At 55.9% G+C, this 22939-nt stretch overlaps 1 protein-coding gene across 3 annotated transcripts; it reads right to left on the reverse strand.

The window, feature by feature from the left end:
* Positions 1 to 816: 816 nt before the first annotated feature.
* Positions 817 to 21729, reverse strand: PDE4C (phosphodiesterase 4C). Of its 3 annotated transcripts, none has more exons than XM_067733238.1 (15): positions 21531 to 21729; positions 10219 to 10410; positions 9495 to 9531; positions 9336 to 9409; positions 9053 to 9105; positions 8641 to 8753; positions 8467 to 8560; positions 7766 to 7929; positions 7468 to 7566; positions 6875 to 7039; positions 6690 to 6789; positions 5902 to 6056; positions 3895 to 4017; positions 3456 to 3638; positions 817 to 2929 (listed from the first exon to the last, which is right to left on the reverse strand). In XM_067733238.1, exons 1-15 carry the CDS (start codon positions 21698 to 21700, stop codon positions 2540 to 2542), a joined length of 2112 nt encoding a protein of 703 aa, XP_067589339.1. In that variant the 5' UTR covers positions 21701 to 21729; the 3' UTR covers positions 817 to 2539. The 3 variants fall into 3 exon arrangements, with proteins under 3 accessions (XP_067589339.1, XP_067589340.1, XP_067589341.1); XM_067733239.1 differs by lacking the exon at positions 21531 to 21729 and adding an exon at positions 13414 to 13600; XM_067733240.1 differs by lacking the exon at positions 21531 to 21729 and adding an exon at positions 12826 to 13359.
* Between the last annotated feature and the right edge of the window lie 1210 nt (positions 21730 to 22939).

Below are 22939 nucleotides of genomic sequence, written 5' to 3' on the forward strand. Positions count from 1 at the left end.
GTGCTCCAGACAGCAAGAACAGCAAGTTCAAAGGCTCTGAGGCTGGAACTCACTAAACATGCTCGAGGGACAACCCCTCTCCAGCTCTGTGAGGAAGGGGGGCCAGGCAATATTTTCTTCCTCAACAGAGGGCAAACTGAGGCCCTACGAGTCACCCTAGGAGTTCACAAGGGCTGAAAGTTCCCAGGGGCCCTAAAGATCTTCTCCCACCCTCCTCTTTGGGTCTAGAGTGGGCCACAAAGGCAAGGATTATGTCCCTCCGGAAGGACCCTAAACGAGAGGAAATGGGAGACCTGGAGCATGTGAGTGACTTCTTCCTCATCCCCTCTGTGAGCCTCAGTTTCTATACCTGTGAAGAAAGAGCTCAGGACATGCTTTCCTCAAACAATACCTGTTGTTACAATTCTGTGATCCTCACGAAGAGCACATTTTACCCGCGAAATGACAAAGGCTCGGGGAGGTTAAGAGATTTGTTGACATTGGCAAAGACTGCCAGAGAGCTTCCACCAGTGTCAGCCTGGGGTGGGAGGGGGAGGGTCAGGAAGGACTTCCTGGAGAAGGGGATGCTGAGCTGAGACCCAAAGCGGGAGGATGAGGGAGAGAAGTATTCCAGGTAGGGGGCACAGCATGTGCCAAGGGCCTGAGGTGGGACTGTGCTTGGGGTGTTAAAAAAACAGTGTGGGTAGCGTGCAGTCAGTAAGGGGAAGAGGGAGGAATACCTGTGGCCCAAAATGAAGGGGGACATATGAGTGTTCTTATGAATGGGTAGAGAAAAAAACAGAGGGAAATAAGGTGAAATGCTGAAGGCAGATGATCTGTGGGTGAGGTTACAGCAGAATTTTATTTTCGTCTTTACATGTTTCCATTATTTTCGGATTCTCTACAGTGACATGTATTACTTGCAAGGTGGAAAGGATAAAATATATATATAAATAAAAATCCCATAAATCTCTGCCTTTTAAAACTCCCATAAATCTCTGCCTTTTAAAAGTGTGGAAGGAAATGCACCAAGTTCATGATCCAGATGCCTTTAATTCTCCCTCTGTGGCATTTGATCATTAATTGTGATGACGATGAATCATCAATGGAATGAAATTATTAATGAAATTATTTAGGAATGAAGCCTGCTGTTCTTGAAGCCAGGGGCTGCTGTGATGACTTGTGCCATGTATAAATCATTAGACACGCGGGGAGGGAGGCTAGGGGGTGGGGGGTGGGGTGGGATGGGGCGATAGTGAGGCCTCCGGAAGCGAGAATTGAATCTGAGACTTGAGCACAGAGCCGCCTCACCTGCTCTGCGCCAGGCCGGCACCCTCAGGGTGAACTCAACCAAGCTGGGTGCGGGAGAGACTTCTGGCAAAGCGAGGAAGGGCCCCGAATTCGCCCCGCCTCCCCGCTGTGCCTCCAGCCACCAGGGGGCGCCGCTGGCTAACGTCTGCCCCCCAGCTACAGGGCCCTGAGCCCTCAGGCCACAGGACCTCTCCGCTCCTGTTTCCCCATCCGTGAAACGGGCACGGTACTAATTATGGGTGATAGAGTTTATTTAAACCCAGAGAATGCCCCATATTTCTAAGATATTTCAGGGAGGTCACAAACACCACCCTCCAACCAAAGTTTACCCAAGTACTAAGGATCAGGCCATGGAGGGGAAACTGAGGCCCAGAAGGGGCTGTGACTCGCAAGAAAGCATCAGAGGCCTCCTTTTCCCTACGGGGAATCTGATACAGCCTCAGAATCAGAAGATCGAGAGACCTTCCCTGGGGGAGAAGTCTGTGTTGCTGTTCTAGAGAGGGAGAAAGTATAAGGGAGCCAGCAGGGGGTCCTGGGACCAGGGAGAACTAGGATCCTTAGACCTGAAGACAGAAACCACAGCAACTTAAAGCAACAGCCAGTGCACAAGCAATGAAGGCTAAATCAGTCTTCAGAGACAGTTCCTGACACACAGCCCTCTCTTTCATGGCCCCCTATCACCCCCCACCAGAGCTCCAGAGCCAGAACTGGGTCTGGATGAAGCTCTGGTGCTGAGAATTCTCCCATTCAAGTTCTTGTTCTCTTGTAATGCGCTGCCTTGCAGATGAAGGGGAGGTGTCTCGGGGAGGGGGGAACTCCTTGAGGCTGACTCCCCACCTCCTTGTGCAGGGCTAACCCAGAGGCACATAAGAGGCACAGGCCTGGCACACAGTAGGTGCCCGGTAAATATCGGATAAAGAATGAAAAAATAAAGTGATTGACGTGGCTGAAGAGTGACCACTGGAGAAGATGCACAAGGGGCCTGGCAGATACTCCCTTTCTACACCAGGGGTTGAAGTCCAGGAGGGAGAACTCAAGGGCCCTGGAAGCGGCTGCCCCCAGCCCAGCTCCTTGGAGAGCTCTCTCAGCTGAGCTCAGGGTCAGAATGGATCCCGCCAGGTGCCTCCAATTCAACCCTGAGACCTGTCTGTGGCTAAAAGCCTGATTGTCTCCCTCAGTGGGTGGGGAAGGCAAAGCAGGGGCCACCTGGGACCTCTTCCTGGAAAGTCTACACACCCTTCAGGGGCCACTAGGTGCCCAAAGGCTCAGCCATCACATTGCCCTCATGGTCCACACAGGGCTTGCCCACGGTCCTCTGGTTGTCCAGGTATAGGGCCCCAGGGTCTGGGCTGGCCTCAGGGGACAGGAGCTCAGTGTCAGGTGACTCTGAGGCCTCCCCACCCAGTGCTCCCTCCTCAACTCCCTCCTCCTCTTCTGCCTCCTGCAGAGTCAGCTGAAACTGGAATCTGTCGGGACCACCCTGCTCGGGGCTGGTGGGCTCCACAGGGCTGCGGGGGATCTTGCTCTGGTACCACTCGCGGTTGTCCTCCAGAGTGTCCAGCAGGTCCTGTGCATCTGGGTGTACCAGGTCAGCCCACGTCTCCCACAGTGGGTGGGCGATGTAGTCAATGAAACCCACCTGTGGGGTGATACAGAATTGGGGGATAGAGGTTGCTGGGTGGTGAGTTACCATGGAACCTAGACCCAGTCCAGCCCCCAGGCCTTTGCCCAGGTTGTTCCCTCTGCCTGGAATGCCATTTCCCAACTCCTACACATCCTTCGAAACCCTCTTCAAATAACCCCTCCTCTTGGAAGACTCCTCTGCCCCTTTTGAGCTCCCCCAACCCCTAAGTCTTTCCCTCTACCTCAGCTCTGACTCCTCAGAGCTGGATGAATGTGTCCCCCAGACTGGGAGCACCTCAAGAATATCCTATGTCACTCAGAACAGATACTTCCAAACTCCACAAGTGAGTGAAGATCTCTCTTTCGACAGCCCAGAGGAAATACATACCAGGCCTGACTCTGCACAGCCCAGTGCAGACCCTTAGGCCACATCCCCTCATTTGCCAGCCAGGGGTCAAGCCAGGACTCGTGGGGTCAGCTCAGCCACTCCTTTCCCTCCCACCTCCCCAGTGCCCACCAGCTCGGCTCATTCACCCTCAGACCTGGGACTTCTCCACTGAGGCCGTGTGCTTATCGCACATAGGGCTGATGTCCAGGCCTGATTCGCGCTCACGGTCGCCCTGCTGGAAGAACTCAGCCATGATGCGGTCTGTCCACTGGCGGTAGAGCGGCAGCGGCTTGGTGGGGTTGCTGAGGTCGGCACAGTGCACCAGGCTCTGCAAGACCTGGTGAGACCGAGGCTCGGGAAGGCTCAGGCCAGGCCACCCCAGGCCTGGTACCCACCCCAGAGGCTGGCGCCATGGACATACCCATCTTACAGGTGGGGAAACTGAGGCTGGGCAGGGGAAAGGGTGGTTAAGGCACAGCCACGTGACCGTATGTGCCTCCATTTCTCCAAGTTGGGCACGCAGTTGGCACTTCATAAATGCAGTTGAATGAGAGTGTGGAAACCAAGACCTTAGGGCTGGCCCAGCCACACACCTGGATGTGGTCGGAGTAGTTGTCTAGCAGCAAGACTCCAAGGCTTGTCACCTTCTTGGTCTCCACCATGGTCTTGAGGTCAGCCAGGATGTTCATGTGTTTGGACATGTCTGTGGCCAGCACCTGGGGGAAGGTGAAGGAGGATGGCAGGTATGAGGATAGCGCCTGCCCCACCCCCACTCCCCACTTCCCAGATGCCACACCCACTTGGATCCACAGCCCTCTGAGCCTCAGTGTCCTCATCTGTCAATGGGGGCATGTATCAAGATTTGCTGTAAACCCAGCTCACAAGAGAAGCTGAGTCAATAGTCCCTTCTCGGGCTTCCCTGGTGGCTCAGTGGTTGAGAGTCCGCCTGCCGATGCAGGGGACACGGGTTCGTGCCCCGGTCCAGGAGGATCCCACATGCCGCGGAGCGGCTGGGCCCGTGAGCCATGGCCGCTGAGCCTGCGCATCCGGAGCCTGTGCTCCGCAACGGGAGAGGTCGCAACAGTGAGAGGCCCGCGTACCAAACACACACACACACACACACACAAAAAGTCCCTTCTCCAAGGTTGCTGGGCTTGTGGGGTGCATCCCACATGTGGGACAGGGCATGAGGGAGGGAGATTAGACCTGGGGGTTGACATGAAACACGCCTGAAGCCCAGCAGATGACTTGGCCAGTGCAAAGGTCCTGAGGCTGAATAAGCTGAGGAACATAGAGGAGAGAGTTGTGGCTAGAACAAACGAGTGCAGGAGCAACATGGGAGCAAGTGAGGGTGACAAGAGTGGGGAGGGCCTCAGGGAGGAGCGGGGGATTTATCCAGAGGGCTGTGGGAGCCACAGGTGGACTGAGTGCTCCCCAAACCTTCCTGTGGCTGCTGCGTGGCCGGGAGGGCTGTTTTTAGCCACCGGAAGGGAAGTTCAGCTCTGAGCACAGCTGCTTAAAAATCATTTAGCTGGACCCATGCGGACCCAGCCCAGGAATGACCCACGGGCTTCTCTGAGAATCAGACCGAAGTCTCAAAACTTCTCCCCAGGGGACTTCCCTGGTGGTCCAGCAGTTAAGACTCCATGTTCCCAATGCAGGGGGTCTGGGTTCGATCCCTGGTCAGGGAACTAGATCCCTCATGCCGCAACTAAGAGCCCGCATGCCACAACTAAAGATCCTGTATGCCACAACTAAAGATCCTGCATGCCGCAACGAAGATCCTGCACACTGCAATGAAGATCCCTCATGCGGCAACTAAGACCCAGCACAGCCAAATAAATAAATAAATATTAAAAAAATACTTCTCCCCAAACCTTCCATCTGGACCAAATGATGCTTCCACTGGGAGTGCCCACTGCCCAGAGCCCCCACTCTCCCTCAGCAAACTTTTAGTTCCTCTTCACTTGGAGCCTGGTTTCCTCTGAGCCCTCCCCACATGCTGTTCCCTCTGCTGGGAACACTCCTCCCCACCCCATGGTCCTCTACACTCTTCAGGCCCTGACTTCAGTGTTCTCTCCTGGGGAAGCCCTCCTCAACCTTGAGCATCTCTCCATCACAGCTCTGTCTACAGGTCCCCCATCATGGTTCTGCTTGTGGGCCCCCCATCATGGCTCCCACCTATGTGTCCATCTCCCCCACAGACTGTGAGTTTCATAAAGGCCAGAATTCTAATGGTCACTATCACAGGACAAGCACAATGGATGCCCAATAAATGCTTGTTCAATAAATGAGTTGATGCATAAGACCCCAAAACGTACTGGTGTCTCCCAACTTGAAAAATATCAAATGCACAGACTTAAGGGTCAGAAAAGTTGCACCTGAAACCCCAGAAAGTTTCCACATTGTTTGCACGTGAATCACATCCAAGACCTGATTAGCCTGACCAAGGGCCTAGTCACCCCTACCCAAGGCTTGGACAGTCATTGCCCCATTTTACAGACCAGGAAGCTCGGACTCAGAATGGGGACATGCCCTGGTCCAACTGAACCCCCAGCCATATCAAGATCGCCCCACCCCATCCATCGTTGTTGTCTCACCATGTCGATGACCATCCTGCGCAGACTCAGCCGCTGCTTGGTGGTGAGGTTCTGGAAGATGTCACAGTTCTCTGCCTGCAGCAGCTTGAAGCCCACAGCCAGGTGGTGGTTCTCCAGCATGGAGGTATCATTGTACATAAGTGCAAGCTCTGAGTCTGTAGGGGAGGTGGAGCACCTCAAGACCTGCCCACCCAACCCACTCCACCCAAAGGCCGGTTCTGTACATTCTCGGTAAACTCCTACTCATGCATTGAAGCCCCAACTCCAATGCCCCATCCTCCAGGAAGCCTTCTAGGACCCTGTCTCCCCCCGTGGCCCTGCCCTGACTCTGCAGGGCTGGGGGCATCTGTGTTTAGCTCTACCTCCTTGAGACTGGTGACTCCTTGGGGACTTGGCATGGCAGGAGACAGTGCTGTGTGCTGGTTGAGTGAACTACCAAGTCTTTGTCTTATTAGACCCTGGGATCCTCAAGTGAGAGGGCTCCACTCTTATCTCCAGCTCTCCAGGGATGTATATAAGAGGTACCCAATAATTGCTTGTTGACTGAGTTTTTCTGACACCACAAAGGATCCTAAACTTTAAAATCTCAGTGGGCCCAAATCAGCTCTGTCACATTTGTTATTCTCTCATTTACTGAGTATCTACTGTATATCTGGGTCTGCTCTCAGCACCTAAGGGAGGGAAGATTGTGGCAGTCATTTCACAAACAGGGAGACTCAGAGCAGGAACGGGACCACCTAACATCACTTGATTGACAGGTGGCGGCAGGGCCCAGCCCCCTAACTCACTGGTGTTAATGAGAAACTGATTGGAGACCCCAGGATGATCCACATCATGGATGGCGCTTGCAAAGATGGCAGCCAGGACTTCCAGGTCAGTGAACACGGCCTGAGTGGGCACGGAGCATAAGAGGTGAGGGGCAGGCTCTCTGTGCCCTGCACGCACCAGGGCTCCTGCAGCTGTAGGGCCCTACCTCAAGCGCAGGTGTGGCCAGCAGCACATGTGTAGACTGGGCCACGTCAGCGGCGTGTAGGCTATTGTGGTAGGCCACGTCGTTGTGGTAGTGACCCTCCAGTGTCAGTAGGTAGGTGGCAAGTGTGTCTGCTGGGATCCGAAATGTCTTGAGCAGGTCCCGTTCCTGGTGCATCACAGGGCCCCAGTCAGGGCCTCGGCCTCTGGGTGGCAGCACACACTATTCCTATGCCTTCTCTCCTGAATCCCTATCCATCTCTCAAGTGCCCCCTCTTCCAGGATGCCCTCCCTGCTCTCCCTCTGAACTCCCCTGGTCTCTGTCCTTCCCCTCTGGCTCATCTCTGACCCCACAGTTGTTCCCTACAGACTGGGTCTCTTCAGGCCTGGCCCAAGGCTGAGGCTTGAGTCTTGTTGCCAATCAGCAGTGAACTTTTAAACCTAACAAATGCCTATCCATCCTTCAGTGCCCCTGCTCAAATGACCCCATTCAGGGATGTTAGGGAGGATTTGAAGAATATGTGTCCCCTGAGGTCCTGAGGTAGGAAGGAGTGCAGGAAACACAAGGGTATTAGAAGCCAAGGGCAGGGGAGGTACCTGAAAGATGCTGAACATGATAGCTGTGAGGGGCCGGTTCCCACTTAGCTCTGCCACCTTGAACACATCAAGCCCCCACTTCTTGGTGTCTTCCAGCTCCTAAAATGTGAAGGACTGGAGCTTAACTGCAACCCAACTTCCCCAGACTCTGGAGCCTCAACCCCCATCCCCAGGCCTCAGGTCCTACGCTGAGCCCCACCTGGTCAGTATATAGGTGGGCAAACTGAGGCCCCAAATAGGGTAGCCACACAGAGCCAGGATTCAAACCTGGGTCTCAGCATTCCTATTGTAAACCCACCTTGGCCAGTTGTCCCTCCTGATCAGTCTGGACCCCAAAGCGTGGGACAGTGGCTGCAGAAAGGCTGGTACTGTGGGGGAGTCCACGCAGGCCGCTGATCTGGGACATGGGCCTTGGGGGCTCCGTGGGGGTCACCCTGGGCAACTCCACCTCAGTCTGCTGGTCTGTAGATGGGGCAGGGTAGGGCTCAGAGAAGTCAATTCACCTGCTAGGGTTGGCCTGCGTGGCCTCAAGTACTGGACCTTGCCAAGCCTCAAGATCAACCTATTTCCTTTTTACCTGGACCAAAGTAATCTCAGAGTAAAGTCCTTTCTGGCCTGTAGATACCCTTCTCCTCTGTTCAAGGCTGATCTCAGTGACCTCTTCTGCTGGACATGGCCCCTGGGCACCTGGAGCTTAGTATTTTTCCCAAAACAGTCAAATGTCCTTTCCGTCTCCCAAGCTGGAGACCCAGCTCTGTCGTTCCCTCTATCTCCTCCTTGGCAAACTTCTACTCACGCTTCAAAACCCTAACTTTAATGTCCCCCTCCTCCTGGAAGATCCTTCTGTCCCTCCCTCTGGTCCAGCCCTGCCTCATGGGGCTGGGGGTGTCCGTGTCTGGTTCTATCTTCCTCAGTTGAAGTCTGTAGCAGAAGTCTTTCCTTCCCTTCCCTCTTCCTACCTCTGTAATGTGGCCTAGTCAGTGACCCACCATAGCTCACCCAGGAAGGTTCGGGATATGTACTCAGACACTTGGTTCCCAGAGCTGCTGGCTTCAGACAGGTGAGTCAACTCCCGGTTCAGCATCCACTTGAACTGCAGGGGAAGGTGATGTCAGTGATGATGGGGGCACTGTGGACATAGGCAAGTGACCTCAGTTATCTGGCCCTACTAACCTTGTTGGAGGCCATCTCCCCCACCGAGTGCCGCGCCTGCAGTGTCTCCAGTTGATCCAAACACCAATCCAGCTCGTCCAGTGTCTCCAAAGCCAGCTTCTGCCCAGTGTCCTCTGGGGGCCAAGCTGGTCAGGGGCCTGCCCCACCCCTACTTGGGAACCCTGTGTCCCTCCTGCTCCCATCTGTGCATCTGGACCCTGGATGCCTTCCCAATGAGAATGAGGCCACTCAGGACCCCAGGATCTCCGCATCCTCAAGGGTGTTTGGGCGGGGTGGGGGGGTGGCGGGGTGGGGTGGGGGGGAGGTTTACAATTAGCACAGCCCAAGGATTCATGGGCTGGGGAGGTCCCCATAGAGAGGAAGTTCACAGCTGTCCCACAGTGGAAGGAGGGGATAGCAGCAGGCGCATTACCTGTTGGTGGAGGGGGCTGACTGCCAGATGGGGTGTTCCCGACGCATGCCTGCCTGCAGTACAATCGGCTCAGGAGCGGCCTGCCCCACCCATAGGGCCCCGCCCCCCAAGACCTCCTGGCCCCTGCCCCTCCTCCTCTTCCCCCATCCCCGAATTGCCAGCCGCGCCCCTTCCGCCCGTGCCCCGCCTCTGCTTCGCCCACCTTGTCTTCTGATCCCGCCCCTCTCCGCCAGGCCCTGCCCTTCTCTCCGCCAGGCCCCGCCCAGCCCCGCCCCCTGCGTACTTGGCTGCCCCGCGGCCTTGCAGGTGGGCAAGGGTCGCAACGTTGCTCCGAACCGTCCTCAGACTGGCCAGGACCTGCGAGGGGGGGTGGCCAGCGTTGGGAAGGAAGGGTCGGCTCTACCTGCCCGGCACACGGGAGAAAGGAGAGGTGGGTACCCACCTGGGCAAAGGGTGTCACAATCACGTCTTCTCCGTGTCTGCGGGGAGACCAGACATCGAAGGGCGGTCAGAGGGAGCCCTCCCACACGTTCCCATCTTCCAGTTTTTTCTGGGTTTTTTTTTTTTTTCCTTTTTTGCGCCACGCGGCATGCAGGATCTTAGTTATTGAACCCGTGCCCCCTGCAGTGGAAGCGCAGAGTCTTAAGCACTGGACCGCCAGGGAAGTCCCCCATCTTTCAGCTTTTACCCACACTGTGCCCTCAGCTGAGGGCATCCTCCTGTCCCGACTCCCTCTTTTGGGTGTCTTCCTAGTAGTTCCTGGACTCCCCTCACCTGACTCTTCTCTGAAAGCAGCCACAGCCCCTCTGACCAATCACTCACTTTATCCCCATCTCACAAATGGAGAATCTGAGTCCCAGGGGCAACAGGAGTCTTAGTAGAGGCAGGAAATTATTGCTACCAGAAAGCTCAAATCAAAGTGTACGTTCGGTTGCTGTTAATTGGACTTAATGTCACTGGATTGCCACCCAACCCCAGCCTAAAGTGAAGCACAGAGGATCACTGGATATCATTCTTAGCATGTCCTACTGAACAAGCAAATAGGCAAACTCCTACATAAACTTTAAGGCCCACCTCAAACGGTCATTTGAAGGAGGTGTGCCGAATGGAGGAATAAAGGAAGGAAGGAAGTAGAAAGCGGTATTATCCCCCAGCCTCAGACTCACAGGTCGCTAGCCACAGAGGAGTTCCGGGACATGGTCTTGGACGAGAGTTCGTAGTCACTGTCTGAGCGGTACAGGAAGGACTCCCGCCTCTGGCTGTGCTGGGCAGGAGCTTGGATGACCCGGCCAAGGCCAGACCCAGCCTGATGGTCCAGGGCGCTTCTTCCGCATGATAGCCCATTTTCCAGGTCCAAGCTGAAGGAAAAGGAGTCACAGTCAGAGCCGAGGGTCCTGGCATATGGATGCTGGGTCATGGCCTATATCAGTTTTGTCACAGCCTCCCTGGGGCCACGCGGTGGGCTGGGCAGGAGTGGCCTGCAGCTTGTCCATCTGTCCCACGGTCACACCCCCACTCAGGGACACTGCCGCGTCCCTCACGCCTCCATCTCCACCTCTGTACCCCAGAGTCTTTTCCACTGGGACTAATCTGGACTCCAGGACGTGAGGTTCAGATCTGTCTCCAAGTGGCTGTTGTGACCATGGGTAGGTCTCAGCTTTTCTATGGACATCAACAACTTTGTTTCTAATATGGGTGTGGTAGTCTTCATCCCCAGGGTGCTTTTAGGGAGCTTTTTAGGGTGCTTTTACCGAGCACCTGAGGAGAGCGACAGGGCTCCCGTATTACTAAGGAGTAAACTGAGGTCCAAGTCGCAGGGTAAGTTCATGGGGATTGGAAACGACTTCCTGGGCTTTCCTCTCTGGAGGGGACCTGGGCCCCGCCTAGACGGGGCACACACGAAGGCTCCTCACAGCCAGGAGAGGCCCCATCCCCAGCCAGCTTTGGCTACGCCCTGGACCACCTGTCCCCTTTCCCCAGCTCCAGCCCATATGGCCCCACCCCAATCTCACCAACCATGCCTCCAGCTCGCTCTGGCCCTATCCTTAGCTCCCCAGTTCTTCTGCTTTATTTTTGGCCTGAACGCTCTGCCTGTTCTCTTCCACCTCTGGGCCTTTGCACAGGATGTGTCCTCTCCCCAGAGCACCGTCCTCCTCCTGTTCCAGGCAATCCCCAATCGCCCCTCCCATCCCTCCCTCCAGCCACACTCTGACGGAATAAGGGGGATCTACTACTCTCATCCTTCGAGTCAGAGGTCAGAGAAAGAGTGGCAGGGGGCATGGGGCTAGAACAGAAGTGTGGGAGGGCGAGTTAGCAACCAGGGAGAGGGGCTGCAAGTGAGTCACAGGTTTCTGAGAAGGGAGCGGGCAGGAAAGACGGAGACAGGAAGACGCCAGGGGCCGCCCCCTAGACACGCCCCTCCTGGCCGAGGGCCAGTGTCCACCTGGTCCCCCTCTAGGTCACCCCATCCCAGTCCACGGATGGGATCGGCGCCTGCCGGAAGATTCCGAGCAGGGAATTCGGCTCAGACCGGGTTGGGGGTGGGGAATTCGGCAGGATTCTGTCCGGTTCAGCTGGATTCGGTCCGGCTCGGTCAAGTACGGCCAGGTTTGACTAAGCTGGGTCTGATCGTACAGGATTGGACCTCTTCCCCTGAGTTCTGTCGGGTGAGTTCGGTAGAATTCGGCTACAACCGACCGCATTCGGGTAGGTTCGGATGCGTTCGGGCGTGTTCGGCTACGTCCAGTCGCGCCAGGTTTTCGAGCAAGTCCGGGTGGCACTCGGGCCAGGTCGGGCATATTCGGCTTAGTCCGGCCTCACTCGGGTGTTCGGCTATGTCCGACCGCTCTCGGTCTGTTCGGGTTCTGGGTCTCCTGGAGAAGCCCCTCAAGTCCAGCGTTTCTGAGTTCCCGCTTCGTGACGTCACCCGGAGGGGCGGGACTTCTTAGCTCTTACCCGGCCTCCGAGTGTGCCCGGTGACTGGAGGAGAGACACTCTTGGGGGCGGGCTAGTGGCGGTGGATACCCTAAACCTGTGCTCAGAGGGGGAGGCCTGGGAGTGGCTACCACCTACCCCTCCCTCTCATCTCCCCAAAAGTTCTGGGAAAAGCACACCTATGGATGAATAGGGAAACTGAGGCCGGGAGAGGCCACAGCGTGCTGGGTTCGAATCCAAGTAGCGAGCACGGAGAGTTAAGGGCTGAGCCGGGGTTTTGTCGCTACGGGGGAAGCTGTTTTTCTTTCTGCTCTAAACTTAGCCGAGAGCTGCTGGGTCAGGCCGTGGTTCCATGACGCGGGCAGCGGGGAGGAGCTCGCACCGACTGTGGGAACGGCGCGTCTGTCCATCTGTTAGACAGGTAAACTGAAGCACAGGGGCCTCGGAGAGACCTGCCCTCGCCCAGCCTCACGCCCTTGACGTCCTCGACGCCCCTGTGCTCACTCCGGAGCCCTCGGCGGGGACCCCTCTTCGCAAGCTTCTGGTGCTCTGGGGGCGCTCTCCCGGACCCGGGACCCCAGTCTCGGCCTGAAATGGCCCATCAGGGACCACCGTCACAACTGCCCCCCTCTCCACCAGCTGCCACTGGCCGTGTGACCTTGGAGAAGGGACCTTTAGTCTCTGAGCCGCAAGATGCCAAATTACCAAGTGAGAAAACCGCACGAGCCAAGCGCAAGGTATGAGACCCAGTCGGCGCCCACCAGCCCCACCTCCAACCCCAGCCTCTGCCCTGCGACCCACGATGTGACAGTCGCTTCCTGAAGGGCCTGAATTCGAACCTAAAGCGGCGGAACGAGTCCTTGGAGAACGCAACCGAGTGGGGCTGCGCAGAGGCGGCGCTCTGCGCGGGTGCGCAACAAGCTCTCTTTCACCGCGAACACCCTGCCTCAAAGGCCTCCATCAAATCACTTCTTCCTCCGCGGAGATCGAGGGCTTAGTGTGAGGCCACCAGGCCATCCCGTTGCTGGCGCCAGAACGGATGGCGGGGGCAGACCAAGGGGAGGAGTGACCCTCTTCCCTCCACCTCCAGGACTCTCAGCCCGCCTGCCCCGGGTTGGCGAGGGTCAGAAGGAGACGTGAGCCTCAGCCCGTCCTGCTCCAGGCCGCACAGCTGGAGAGGGACAGACGGCTGGTCCCCTGGGCGTGTGTCCAGGCGGTGGGTGGAGGGAAACAGAGATGGAGAGAGACAGTCATCAACTAAAAGAGACAGAGATAGGACAGAGGGAGAGAGATACCGAGAAAGGGCAAAGAGGCAGAGCCTTTATGCCCTGACCCCCAACCTGGCCCCAGCTGTCCTTGACTCTGCCCTTCCCACCACCAGCCCGGCTGTTCCCATGAGCCATGCGAGGCCCACTGTCTCGCCTCACCACAGCGGATGGGCCACGGTGAAGCGCCGCTGCAGGCGGATGCTCTGGTTCACCAGGAGCTTCCTGAAGAGCCCGGGGGAGCCGCGCGGGGAGCCCCGGGGGGAGCTGGGCACAGGGGCCGGGGCGGACGCAGGGGGACCCTGCATCGCCAAGACCGCGTGGAGGCTGGACGGAGTACAGGCTGCGCGGGACCTTTTCTGGACAACCACGGGGGCGGGGCCCGGCGGGGAGAGGGCAGGAGGCGCACCCGCCCCGCCTTCGCCGCAGGACCGCTCAGGGACGCCCTCACCGGGACAAATGGGGAAACCGAGGCACTGAGCTAGACGGGACACTCTCTGCTTCCCCTTTGGGGGAGCCCAGAAACCGCATCTTATACCACTTCCCTCTGCCACCATGGCCCCCAGTAGTGCAGCTTGCTCAACTGATAACTCGGCTGAAAAGAGATACAGAAGTCAAAAAAGGAAGCGCTCTCCATTATCAGGGAGTCACCGAGACACAGAGTTTGCCGAGGGGCTGCCCAGATCCCACACAGTGCTTGCAATACCCCTCTACCCATTTTCCAGATGGAGAAACGGAGGACTGAGCCACCAAGGGGCTGCTCAGAAACTACAAACCCTTAATCCTCTGTCAGGTGGGGAACTGAGGCTTGGAGAAAAGCGGTAACAGACGCGTCTTCACGGCAAGGCAGCTCCCCCTCTTCCTGTCCCCCTCCACAAGTCCCCACATGACCTCCACCTGCTCTGACATTCCCCAGGCCCTGTCTCTGGATCGTTTCCCCTCTCCCGCTGTCTCTACTGGACAAACATCCGTACTCCACTCCTGCCAGGCCTTCCGGTCCTGTGAAGCTTCAGCTGCCACCGCCCACCCCAGGAAGGACCCTTGGAAAGGGAAGCCTTGCCCCTGGTATCAGGCGGGGCTGTTCAGGGGTCTGTACCAGCTGGCCTACCCTCAGAATGCTGGGGTTGGGTGGTCTTGCCCCATTCTTCAGAAAAGGAAACCAAGTCTCGGAGAATGTCACACTTGGAGGCAAGACCCAGGACACCCACCTCTCAGGCAGAAGCAACCGAGGCCCACCTGAGGCCACACAGAAGCTATGGGCCTGACTGTGTCCTGCTGTGGGATAACAAGCCCCCTGCCTGGGCCTTGCCCCAGGGGATGGCACTAGTTTTGGGAGTCCCAGACAAATGCCACCCAGGTTTCTGGCAATCCTGGGGGGATGTGAGATACTATTTCGGGAGATCAGGGCTTCCGTGGTGAGACCCTGACCCTCCCCTGACATCTCAATCATACTATGGTCCCCGTTGCATAGATGAGAAAACGGAGGCTCACAGAGGAGTCACACTGGGGCTCAGAAGGACAGAGAGTCTCAAGGGTCTGGCTGGGAACCCCCTTCTGTCCCTGTGGCCCTGCAACCGGACACCTGGTGGGAATCAGACTCTCTGTCCCCAAGACAAAAATACCATCTGTAGCTGCTGTGGCTATACCTAATTATAGCTTGTCCCCAGGGGATAGAGGCCGCCAGGATCAGTCTAGTGGAGAGACTGGGGCTGGGTCCAAGGAGCCTTGACACCACCTCAGCCCCATGGGGGAGACTCACAGCGTTCTCATATCCCCAAGGAGAGACTGAGGAGATGCAGTCCTTCTCCTGAATTCACAAACATAAAATGGAAGGTTAAGGCTAAACACATGGGTACGAACTGAGCACTCCTTGCTCTCCCGGTGCTGAGCCAAGGGCTGTGCATGTAAAAGTCATTTTATTTTCAGAGCAACTCTATAAAGTGGGGACTATTATTCCCATTTTGTGGATGGGGAAACCGAGGCACAGAGAGGTGTGCTCATTGCCTGAGGTCATTCAAGCCTAGGTTGGCAGCCTCCCCAGCCTCTCCCAATGGCTCCATCTCCTCTGCAGTCCCAGGTGCTACTCTGACATTAATGCTTTATCAATAGTTTTAATATTAATGTTTCATTAATAGATTCAACTTTAAATACTTTATAACCAGTTTTAACGGTAATGCATTATCAATAGCTTTTTGGATGGAGAAACTGAGCCACACAGCCAAGATTCAGCATTCAAAACCTGGCCTGCCTGACGCTGGGAGATGACCCCAAGCTTCACTCAAGAAGGGGCAGAGGCCAAAGGAGGGGTTGACGTGACTTTGTTTCACCCTAACTTTGTCCCTGCACGCTATGTGACCTGAGGAGGTGCCCAGCAGCCTCTAATGTCCTTAACATTTCGGTGTCTCAATTTCCCCTATTTGAGCCTCTTCCCTGGGCAAGCACTTGTCTCCTCTGCCACCAGGTGGCCCCCGTGAGACAGGAGGTGGGTGCTGTTACACCCATTTTATGGACAAGTATACCATAAGTCTGACGCTTTGCACATTCTGTTCCTTCTGCTTGGCATACCCTTCCCTGCACTCCTCCCGGCTGACTTCTCTTTACCCTTCAGGCTAAGCTTAGATGTCACCTCTTCCGAGCAGTCCTTCCTCACCCCCTACCTCCAAAAGCTGGGTCAGAAGCCTCCTCTGGGCCCCACGGCACCCTGATCTCTCTCCATCACAGCACAGATCACTCTGTGTTGTCTCCAGCTGGTATGAGTCTGTCTGGAGAGGAGAGATGACTTGCCCACGTCCGCCTGAAGAATCTAGTTATCTTTTTCTGTTTTTCTAAAAAAAAAAAAAAGTTTTGGCCCCACTCCAGGACATGTGAGATCTTAGTTTCCTGACCACGTATCAAACCCGCACCCCCTGCCTCGGAAGCGCAGAGTCTTAACCACTGGACAACCGGGAAAGTCTCCCTTTGAAGAATCTAGATAGAGAGAGGAGGGTGGAGGCTGAGTCACATGTGCAGATGGTCACATGGGTCAGATCTCACCCTCCTCTGCTCCACGTCCTCCTGTGGCTCTCCATTGCCCTCACTTCTGAATCCATACCTCCCTGGACGCCTGTGTGGCCTCACTCCTGCCGGCCTCCCCAGCACACTCCTCTTGGCTCACTCTGCTTCAGTTTCATCATCCCCTCCCCACTTGCTGTTTTTCAAAGCATCCAGGCTCATTCCTATCCCATGCCCTTGCCTGAAGGCTCTTCCCCTGCTAACTTTTTTTTAAATTTATTTGGTTGCACCGGGTCCTTAGTTGCGGTTCACGGGCTCCTTAGTTGTGGCATGCGAACTCTGAGTTGTGGCATGCATGTGGGATCTAGTTCCCTGACCAGGGATCGAACCCAGGCTCCCTGCACTGGGAGTGCGGAGTCTTAACCACTGCGCCACCAGGGAAGTCCCCCCTGCTAACTTTTTTGTCTTTCAGGTCACAGTTGAAGCGTCACCCCCTGCAGGAAGCCCTCCGTGACCAGCCAAGTAAAATAAATATTCTCAGAACACCCTCCTCTCATGGGTACAATTTCACATTTACTGTCCTGATTATTTGATCTGTGTCTGCCTCACCTGCCAGCCCCTTGAGGGCAGGACCAGGTCTGCCTTGCTCCCAGTTGTGCCCTCAGTGCCCAGCACTCAGTAGGTGCTCAGTAAATGTTTGTGAGATGAATAAGAGCCTCCCCTCGCACCCTCCAGCCACACTGATCTGTGTTCATGTCCTCATATATCTGATCCTCTTGAGTCTGACGCTTTGCACATTCTGTTCCTTCTGCTTGGCATACCCTTCCCTGCACTCCTCCCGGCTGACTTCTCTTTACCCTTCAGGCTAAGCTTAAATGTCTTCTTCTTCCGAGCAGTCCTTCCTCACCCCCTACCTCCAAAAGCTGGGTCAGAAGCCTCCTCTGGGCCCCACGGCACCCTGATCTCTCTCCATCACAGCACAGATCACTCTGTGTTGTCTCCAGCTGGTATAAGTCTGTCTCTACCTTTAGCCTATGAGCACCTGCTTGCCCTTGGGCTGTGGCCCCAGTACAGGGCCTGGTACATGGTAGCTGCTAAATAAATGCTTGCTGAACAAGATGCTCAGACCCTCCCAGACCCATGTGATCCACCCGGGGTACTGGGGAGGAGGGCCACAGCTGAGGACCGTGCTCTGGCACAGACCGTGCATGACAAAATGCAGAAATTACGGGTTTGTGTTTGCATCTCACTGATGACACAGGCTCAGGGAAGCACCACCGCTTGCTTGGCAGTGCACAGAACATTGGCCTTGAACCTAGCTTCCCTGAAGGCTGAGCCTCTCCCACCACATCAGCACGTATATGCATGGGCAGGACACACACACACACTCACAGGAACACAACCCACCACTCCTGCCTTCCAGAGCCACGTGGTTCTCCCCCGAGATGGGCCCAAACCTAGTCTCTGTTTGTTCTTTCTTGAAGATGGAAAGTCATGAGTCACGGGGAGAGAGGGGAGGAGAAGCTGAGGGCTGGAGGGTGGAGGCAAGGGGCCTGCTGGGTCACCTAGGAAAGCTCCAACCCTTCTGGGCTGTGGGGCCCTTCTGCCCCAGACACCAGCCAGGGCTGCTGGAGGGCCAGGCTGGGGTGTTAGGCCAGGCTTGTTGATCAAGAAGTCTGTGGCCCCGGGAGGTCCAGGGACCAAGGCAGGAGAAAAGTCCAGAGAGGAAAGAAAGCGACTCACCCAAGGTCGCTCAGCCTGGCCTCAAACCCAGGGCTCTAGATCTGGCCTGATTTAGCTCCCCCTCCCATCCAAGGAGGGCCTGGGACTCCTGGATCCTGCTCTTTGGTGGCACTGAGGCCCCTCTGACCCCACTAAGGCCCTTGTTTTTCTGTGTTTCTATTCTGTCTTTGTCTTATTCTGCCCCCCTCCCTCAGTTTATATGAAACGGGAGCAGCCCCTCCCCCACCTCTACTCCCCTCTTCTCCACCTCATTCTTGTGTGGAAGAAACATCCTGTGCTCAGGCTTCCCAAGAGGCTTCCCTCTGACAGCAGGGGACACGTGAGTGTGTGCGTGTGTGTGTGTGTGGACACGCCACAGAGGAGGCTCCTCCCCCAGCACAGCAGACAGCTTGCCCTGGCCCTCTCATATACCCAACCCAAGCTCCCCTGAAATGCTTGCCGTGGCCACAAACCCACAAACACCCGAGGACACTCCAGGGTCTGGAGGGCCCTTGGACACCGAACTGGATCAGAGCGAGGACAGTCGCGCCCAGCCACACACACGGGCACCACAAGGGGAAACACCCAAGCACGTAGGTAACTGGTATACACACACCTGAACACATCCCCATCACCCACAGACACACAGCCAGCTGTGGACACTCACACAACAGATAGGAGCACACACGGGGTCGCAACTGCTCAGATTCACACGCATTCGGATGCAACGGCACTTGGGCACACCAGGTCACACAGACCCATAAGCGATCATGGCACTGCCACCCCCCAGCTCCACCCTCCTCTAAAGCGCCAGCCTCAGTCAAGAGGCAGAGACCCCCGCCCCTGGAAAAGCAAAGACCCTCCCCTACTCCCGCCAGGCCCTGCGCGCCCCTCCCCCACTCCGCGGGAGGGGCCTGCCCCCGCCCACCTACCGCCTGTGGAAGGAGGAGGGCCAGGAGCGCAGCGACTTCTCGAGCGCCGGCCGCGGGCTCAGGTCCCGCTCCCTGCGGCCCACAGACTTGTCCGGGTCTGAGTGGAAGCGCCGCTGGATGAGGATGGGGTGCCGGGGCTGCCGCCACAGGTGCATCGGAGCCCTGGCTATGCCTTGGCGGCTGCGAGCGCGGTTCAGCTCGCGGGATGTCTCTACCCCTTCTTGGACCCCTGGGGTCTCCATGCGACCGAGCGGGGGAGCAGGCAGAGAGCAGGGCGCGGGAGCGGTCCCCGGGAACGAAGTGTCTGAGCCCGGGTCCGGCCAGAGCCGGGGGTGGAGAAGACAGAGAGGAGCTGTCCGCGCCGGAGGTGCTGAGGCGGGAGAAGGTAGACCCAGGGGCTCAAGGTGGGGCTGACACCGAGGAGCTGTCCTTGTTGAGAGGGTGCTGAAGGATAGATAGCAGGGGAAGAAGAACTTGGGAGTGAGGGTTGAAGACAGGATCTGGGGAGATCCCCAGCGCCAAGGATGGCCTGAGGTCCCTTCTGGTGCTGAACGAAATAGGATCAAGACATGGACTTGGAGTGAAGACAGAAATTGTCCTCCCGATTGCTGCTGAATGGAGAGCGGGAAAACAGGGGCTCTGGAGACCCCCAACACCAAGGCACTGCCCCGACTCCTGATGCCGAAAGGAAAGAAGGCAGTAGATTCAGGAGCTCCGGGTGGCTGAGACAGAGAGGAGCTGTCCGCGACCTGTCGGTTCTGAAAGGCAGGGCAGACTGACCAGGAGGTGCTGAAAGCAGTGGTGGGTCCTCAACCCTCCCCCATGACTGTAGCAAAGACGAGTCTGGAAGCAGAGTCAAGGGCTCAGGTCTTCAGTGGTAGGCACAGATGTCAGCCTCTGCTGAGGAAGGTAGGCTTAGTGGTTCAGCCCCAGATGGGGTCTCTCTGGGACCTTAAAACGCCCATACACGCAGGGCAGGAATCCGGGATGTAAAGAGAGACGGGGGAGGGCTGTGGCAGGGCTCTCCAATGCCTGGGATGGGCACACAGAAGCTGCCTCTGGTTGGGATTGCCAACAGTGGGGGTGGGTAGAGAGGGGCACTTATTTATAGCCACACTGACACCCAGATCCTCAGCAGAAATGGTAGGATTTCATTTGCCCTGTGACACCCTGGGCCCCACCTCACAGTCACAATTCCTGCCCTCAAATCCCAGGCCTGCCCCTCCCTTCCACAGTTCTAGAAACTCAAGGCCCTGCCCACAAGGCATTCTAATCTCAGGGGTAATTTCCTGGGAAGTGGCAAAGGGAGGGCGAGAATATTTTAGATCACGGTTAACAGAAATAGACATGGACAAGAGCAGGGCTGAGAAGGTGGGTGTGGCTGGGGAAGGGAAGCATTTGCAGCCATTTGGGAGCAGAGAGCTCACAAGGACATCTCAAGGATATTTCCCATGAAGACTGTCTACCCTCTACCCCAGTTCTCAAGGCTGTTTCCCATGAAGACTGTCTACCCTCTACCCCAGTTCTCAAGGCTATTTCCCATGAAGACTGTCTACCCTCTACCCCAGTTATGTCCCCAAGTTGGAGGAATGGAAAATGCTTGGGCCAGGGATTCAAGCAGACTGAGCTCCAGCCCCAGTACTACCACATCTTGCTGGGTGATGCGAAACAAACTGCTTCTCTCTGTCCTACATATGGCTCAGTCCCCTACCCTCCAAAGCTGACAGTGGGAGACAACTTGGTCCAGTGGTGGGAGATGTGGGCTCTGTCACTGGCTGGCTGGCACTTTCCCTCCACAACCCTGTTTTCTATTCCAGAAAATGGGGATAATGATGGTGTTCCCACCTCTTGGCATTGTTGCAAGGATGAAAAGAAATGTCCCATGTGAAGGGTCAACGACCAAGAGCTGCCCATACCAGTCCCCGCTCTCTCTCACCCCCTGCTGGTGTCCACCAATGCCTGATGTGTCTACTTCAAAAATAACCTACTTCTCTCTAGCCCATGGCTCCTGTCCTGGTCCAAGCACCACTGCCCAGGCCTCTTCGTTGGGCTCCAGCTATTTCCACTCCTGTTCCTGACACTTCTTCCTACAGCAGTCACAGGGAAGTTTTTTAAATGCCAATCTCACACCCCTGAAAACCCACCCATGTCTCCCCATTACACCCCATGAAGTCTTGTGTGGTCAAGCCCCTGCCCACCTCCCCAGGCTCCCCTCCTACCCTCCAGCCGCAGTGCACCTGATCTTCTTGAGTCCAAGACCTTGCACATCCTGTTTCTTCTAATTGGCACACACTTCCCTGTGCTCCTCCTGGCTGACTTCTCTTCATCCTTTAGGCTAAGCCTAGATGTCACTTCTTCCAACCAGTCCTTCCCCCACCCCTGCACCCCCCCGCGCTGGGTCAGAAGCCTCCTCTGGGTTTCCACATTGCCCTGATCTCTCCAGCTAGTGTGAGTCTATCTCCACCATCTCCCTGTGAACACCTACTTGCCCACGGCTGTGTTCCCAGTACAGAGCCTGGCTCACAGTAGGTGCTTAATAAATGCTTGCTGAACAAGTTAAAGAAAGGTTCAGCTAGACAGAGTACTCTCCCTCTCCTGGGACAGGGCCTCTTGACCCCCCACATGCCTCCTCACCTGCCTGGGGCCAGGCTGTGGCTTTGCTCATTCCCTCCAGCCTCGATGTTGAACACCACACAGGCACTGGGCTCCACGTCTCCAGTGGTCCCGAGACGGCTCGACAGTGGTGGCAGCAATGGGGTCCCTGAGAAGCACCTCCGGATGACACCACTGCCAAGGGGATTCATGGGGGCCAAGCCAGAATCCGCCGACTCCCAGACTGACTGGGGAGAGAGTGACAAGATATGAGCCGGTTCCCAGGCATGAGACCTCTCTGGGACCCTGGGGACCATGAGACTCTGAGACGCCCTCACCCAGATTCCTGGACTGACCCGGAGAGTTGTGTATCTCAGTCCTACTTATTCCCTGAATGAATTTCCTTCTCTGAGCCACAGTTTCCTCATCTATGAAATGGGGATGTGGATCTCACCTTTGCAGGATATGAAGAATGCCTGGCCCACAGTAGGCTTTGCAAAAATACTTATTTATCAATCAATTAATACACAGTATATTCATTGTTTATAACATTATATAATATATGGCCAGTTATTATAATAATACGCACTGTAATTGTATTCTAGCATAGTATATTATTTATTAAAATATAAAAATAAGATATGCAATAAGTAAACAAGTGAATAATGGCAGTACCAATAGGTAATCTTTCTTGTACACTCATTCCAGATAAGTGGTGTTCTAAGGGTCCCTCATGGGTCAGCTCACAAGAACACAACGAGGCCATTTTATACAATTATCCTCATCGTACAAACAAGAAATACCGAGGCTCAGAAGTTAAGTAACTTGCTCAAGGTTGCCGTTGGTAAGTAAATGGTGGAGATGGGATTCTGAATTCTGAGCTTTGGTGACTCGTTTCTTGAAGGAAGGACTTAACAGGAAAAATTAAATGAGATGGTGTTTGCAAGCATGTGCTGGGTAAACACTTGGGACATTTAAAACTCAAACAGAATCGGGATGAGTTGATGAGTCGGGAGTGTGCGCTCTCCAGCCCAACAGATCTGGATTCAATCCATGCCATGTGGTCTAGACCAAGAATGCCTCAGTGTCCCCATCTGTGAACCAGTGATGAAATCCAAACAGATTCCTTGGGGTTGTTGATAAGAAAAGGATTCGGCCGGCATGGGCCAGTCGTAGGCTGGGAGCTGTCCGCAGTGCTGACCCCAGGCAGTGGCACCAAAACTGGAACCCACAGCCATGGGGGTAGGAATGGGAGTCAAAGGAACAAACATGGGAGAGGCAGAGCTCAGAGCCAGCCTTCTCCTGCTCTGCCCCTGCACCTCACAAGTGAGTCTGTCTCCACCATCAGACTCAACATTCAGATGGGGAAACTGAGGTCCAAGACCACAAGGCTAATCAGGGAAGAGCCAGGGTAGGGGGGTGGGGAAGAAGATGAGAGAAGGGGACATCAG

The sequence above is a fragment of the Pseudorca crassidens genome, chromosome 3 (assembly GCF_039906515.1).
Source record: "Pseudorca crassidens isolate mPseCra1 chromosome 3, mPseCra1.hap1, whole genome shotgun sequence".
Classification (NCBI taxonomy): Eukaryota; Metazoa; Chordata; class Mammalia; order Artiodactyla; family Delphinidae; genus Pseudorca; species Pseudorca crassidens.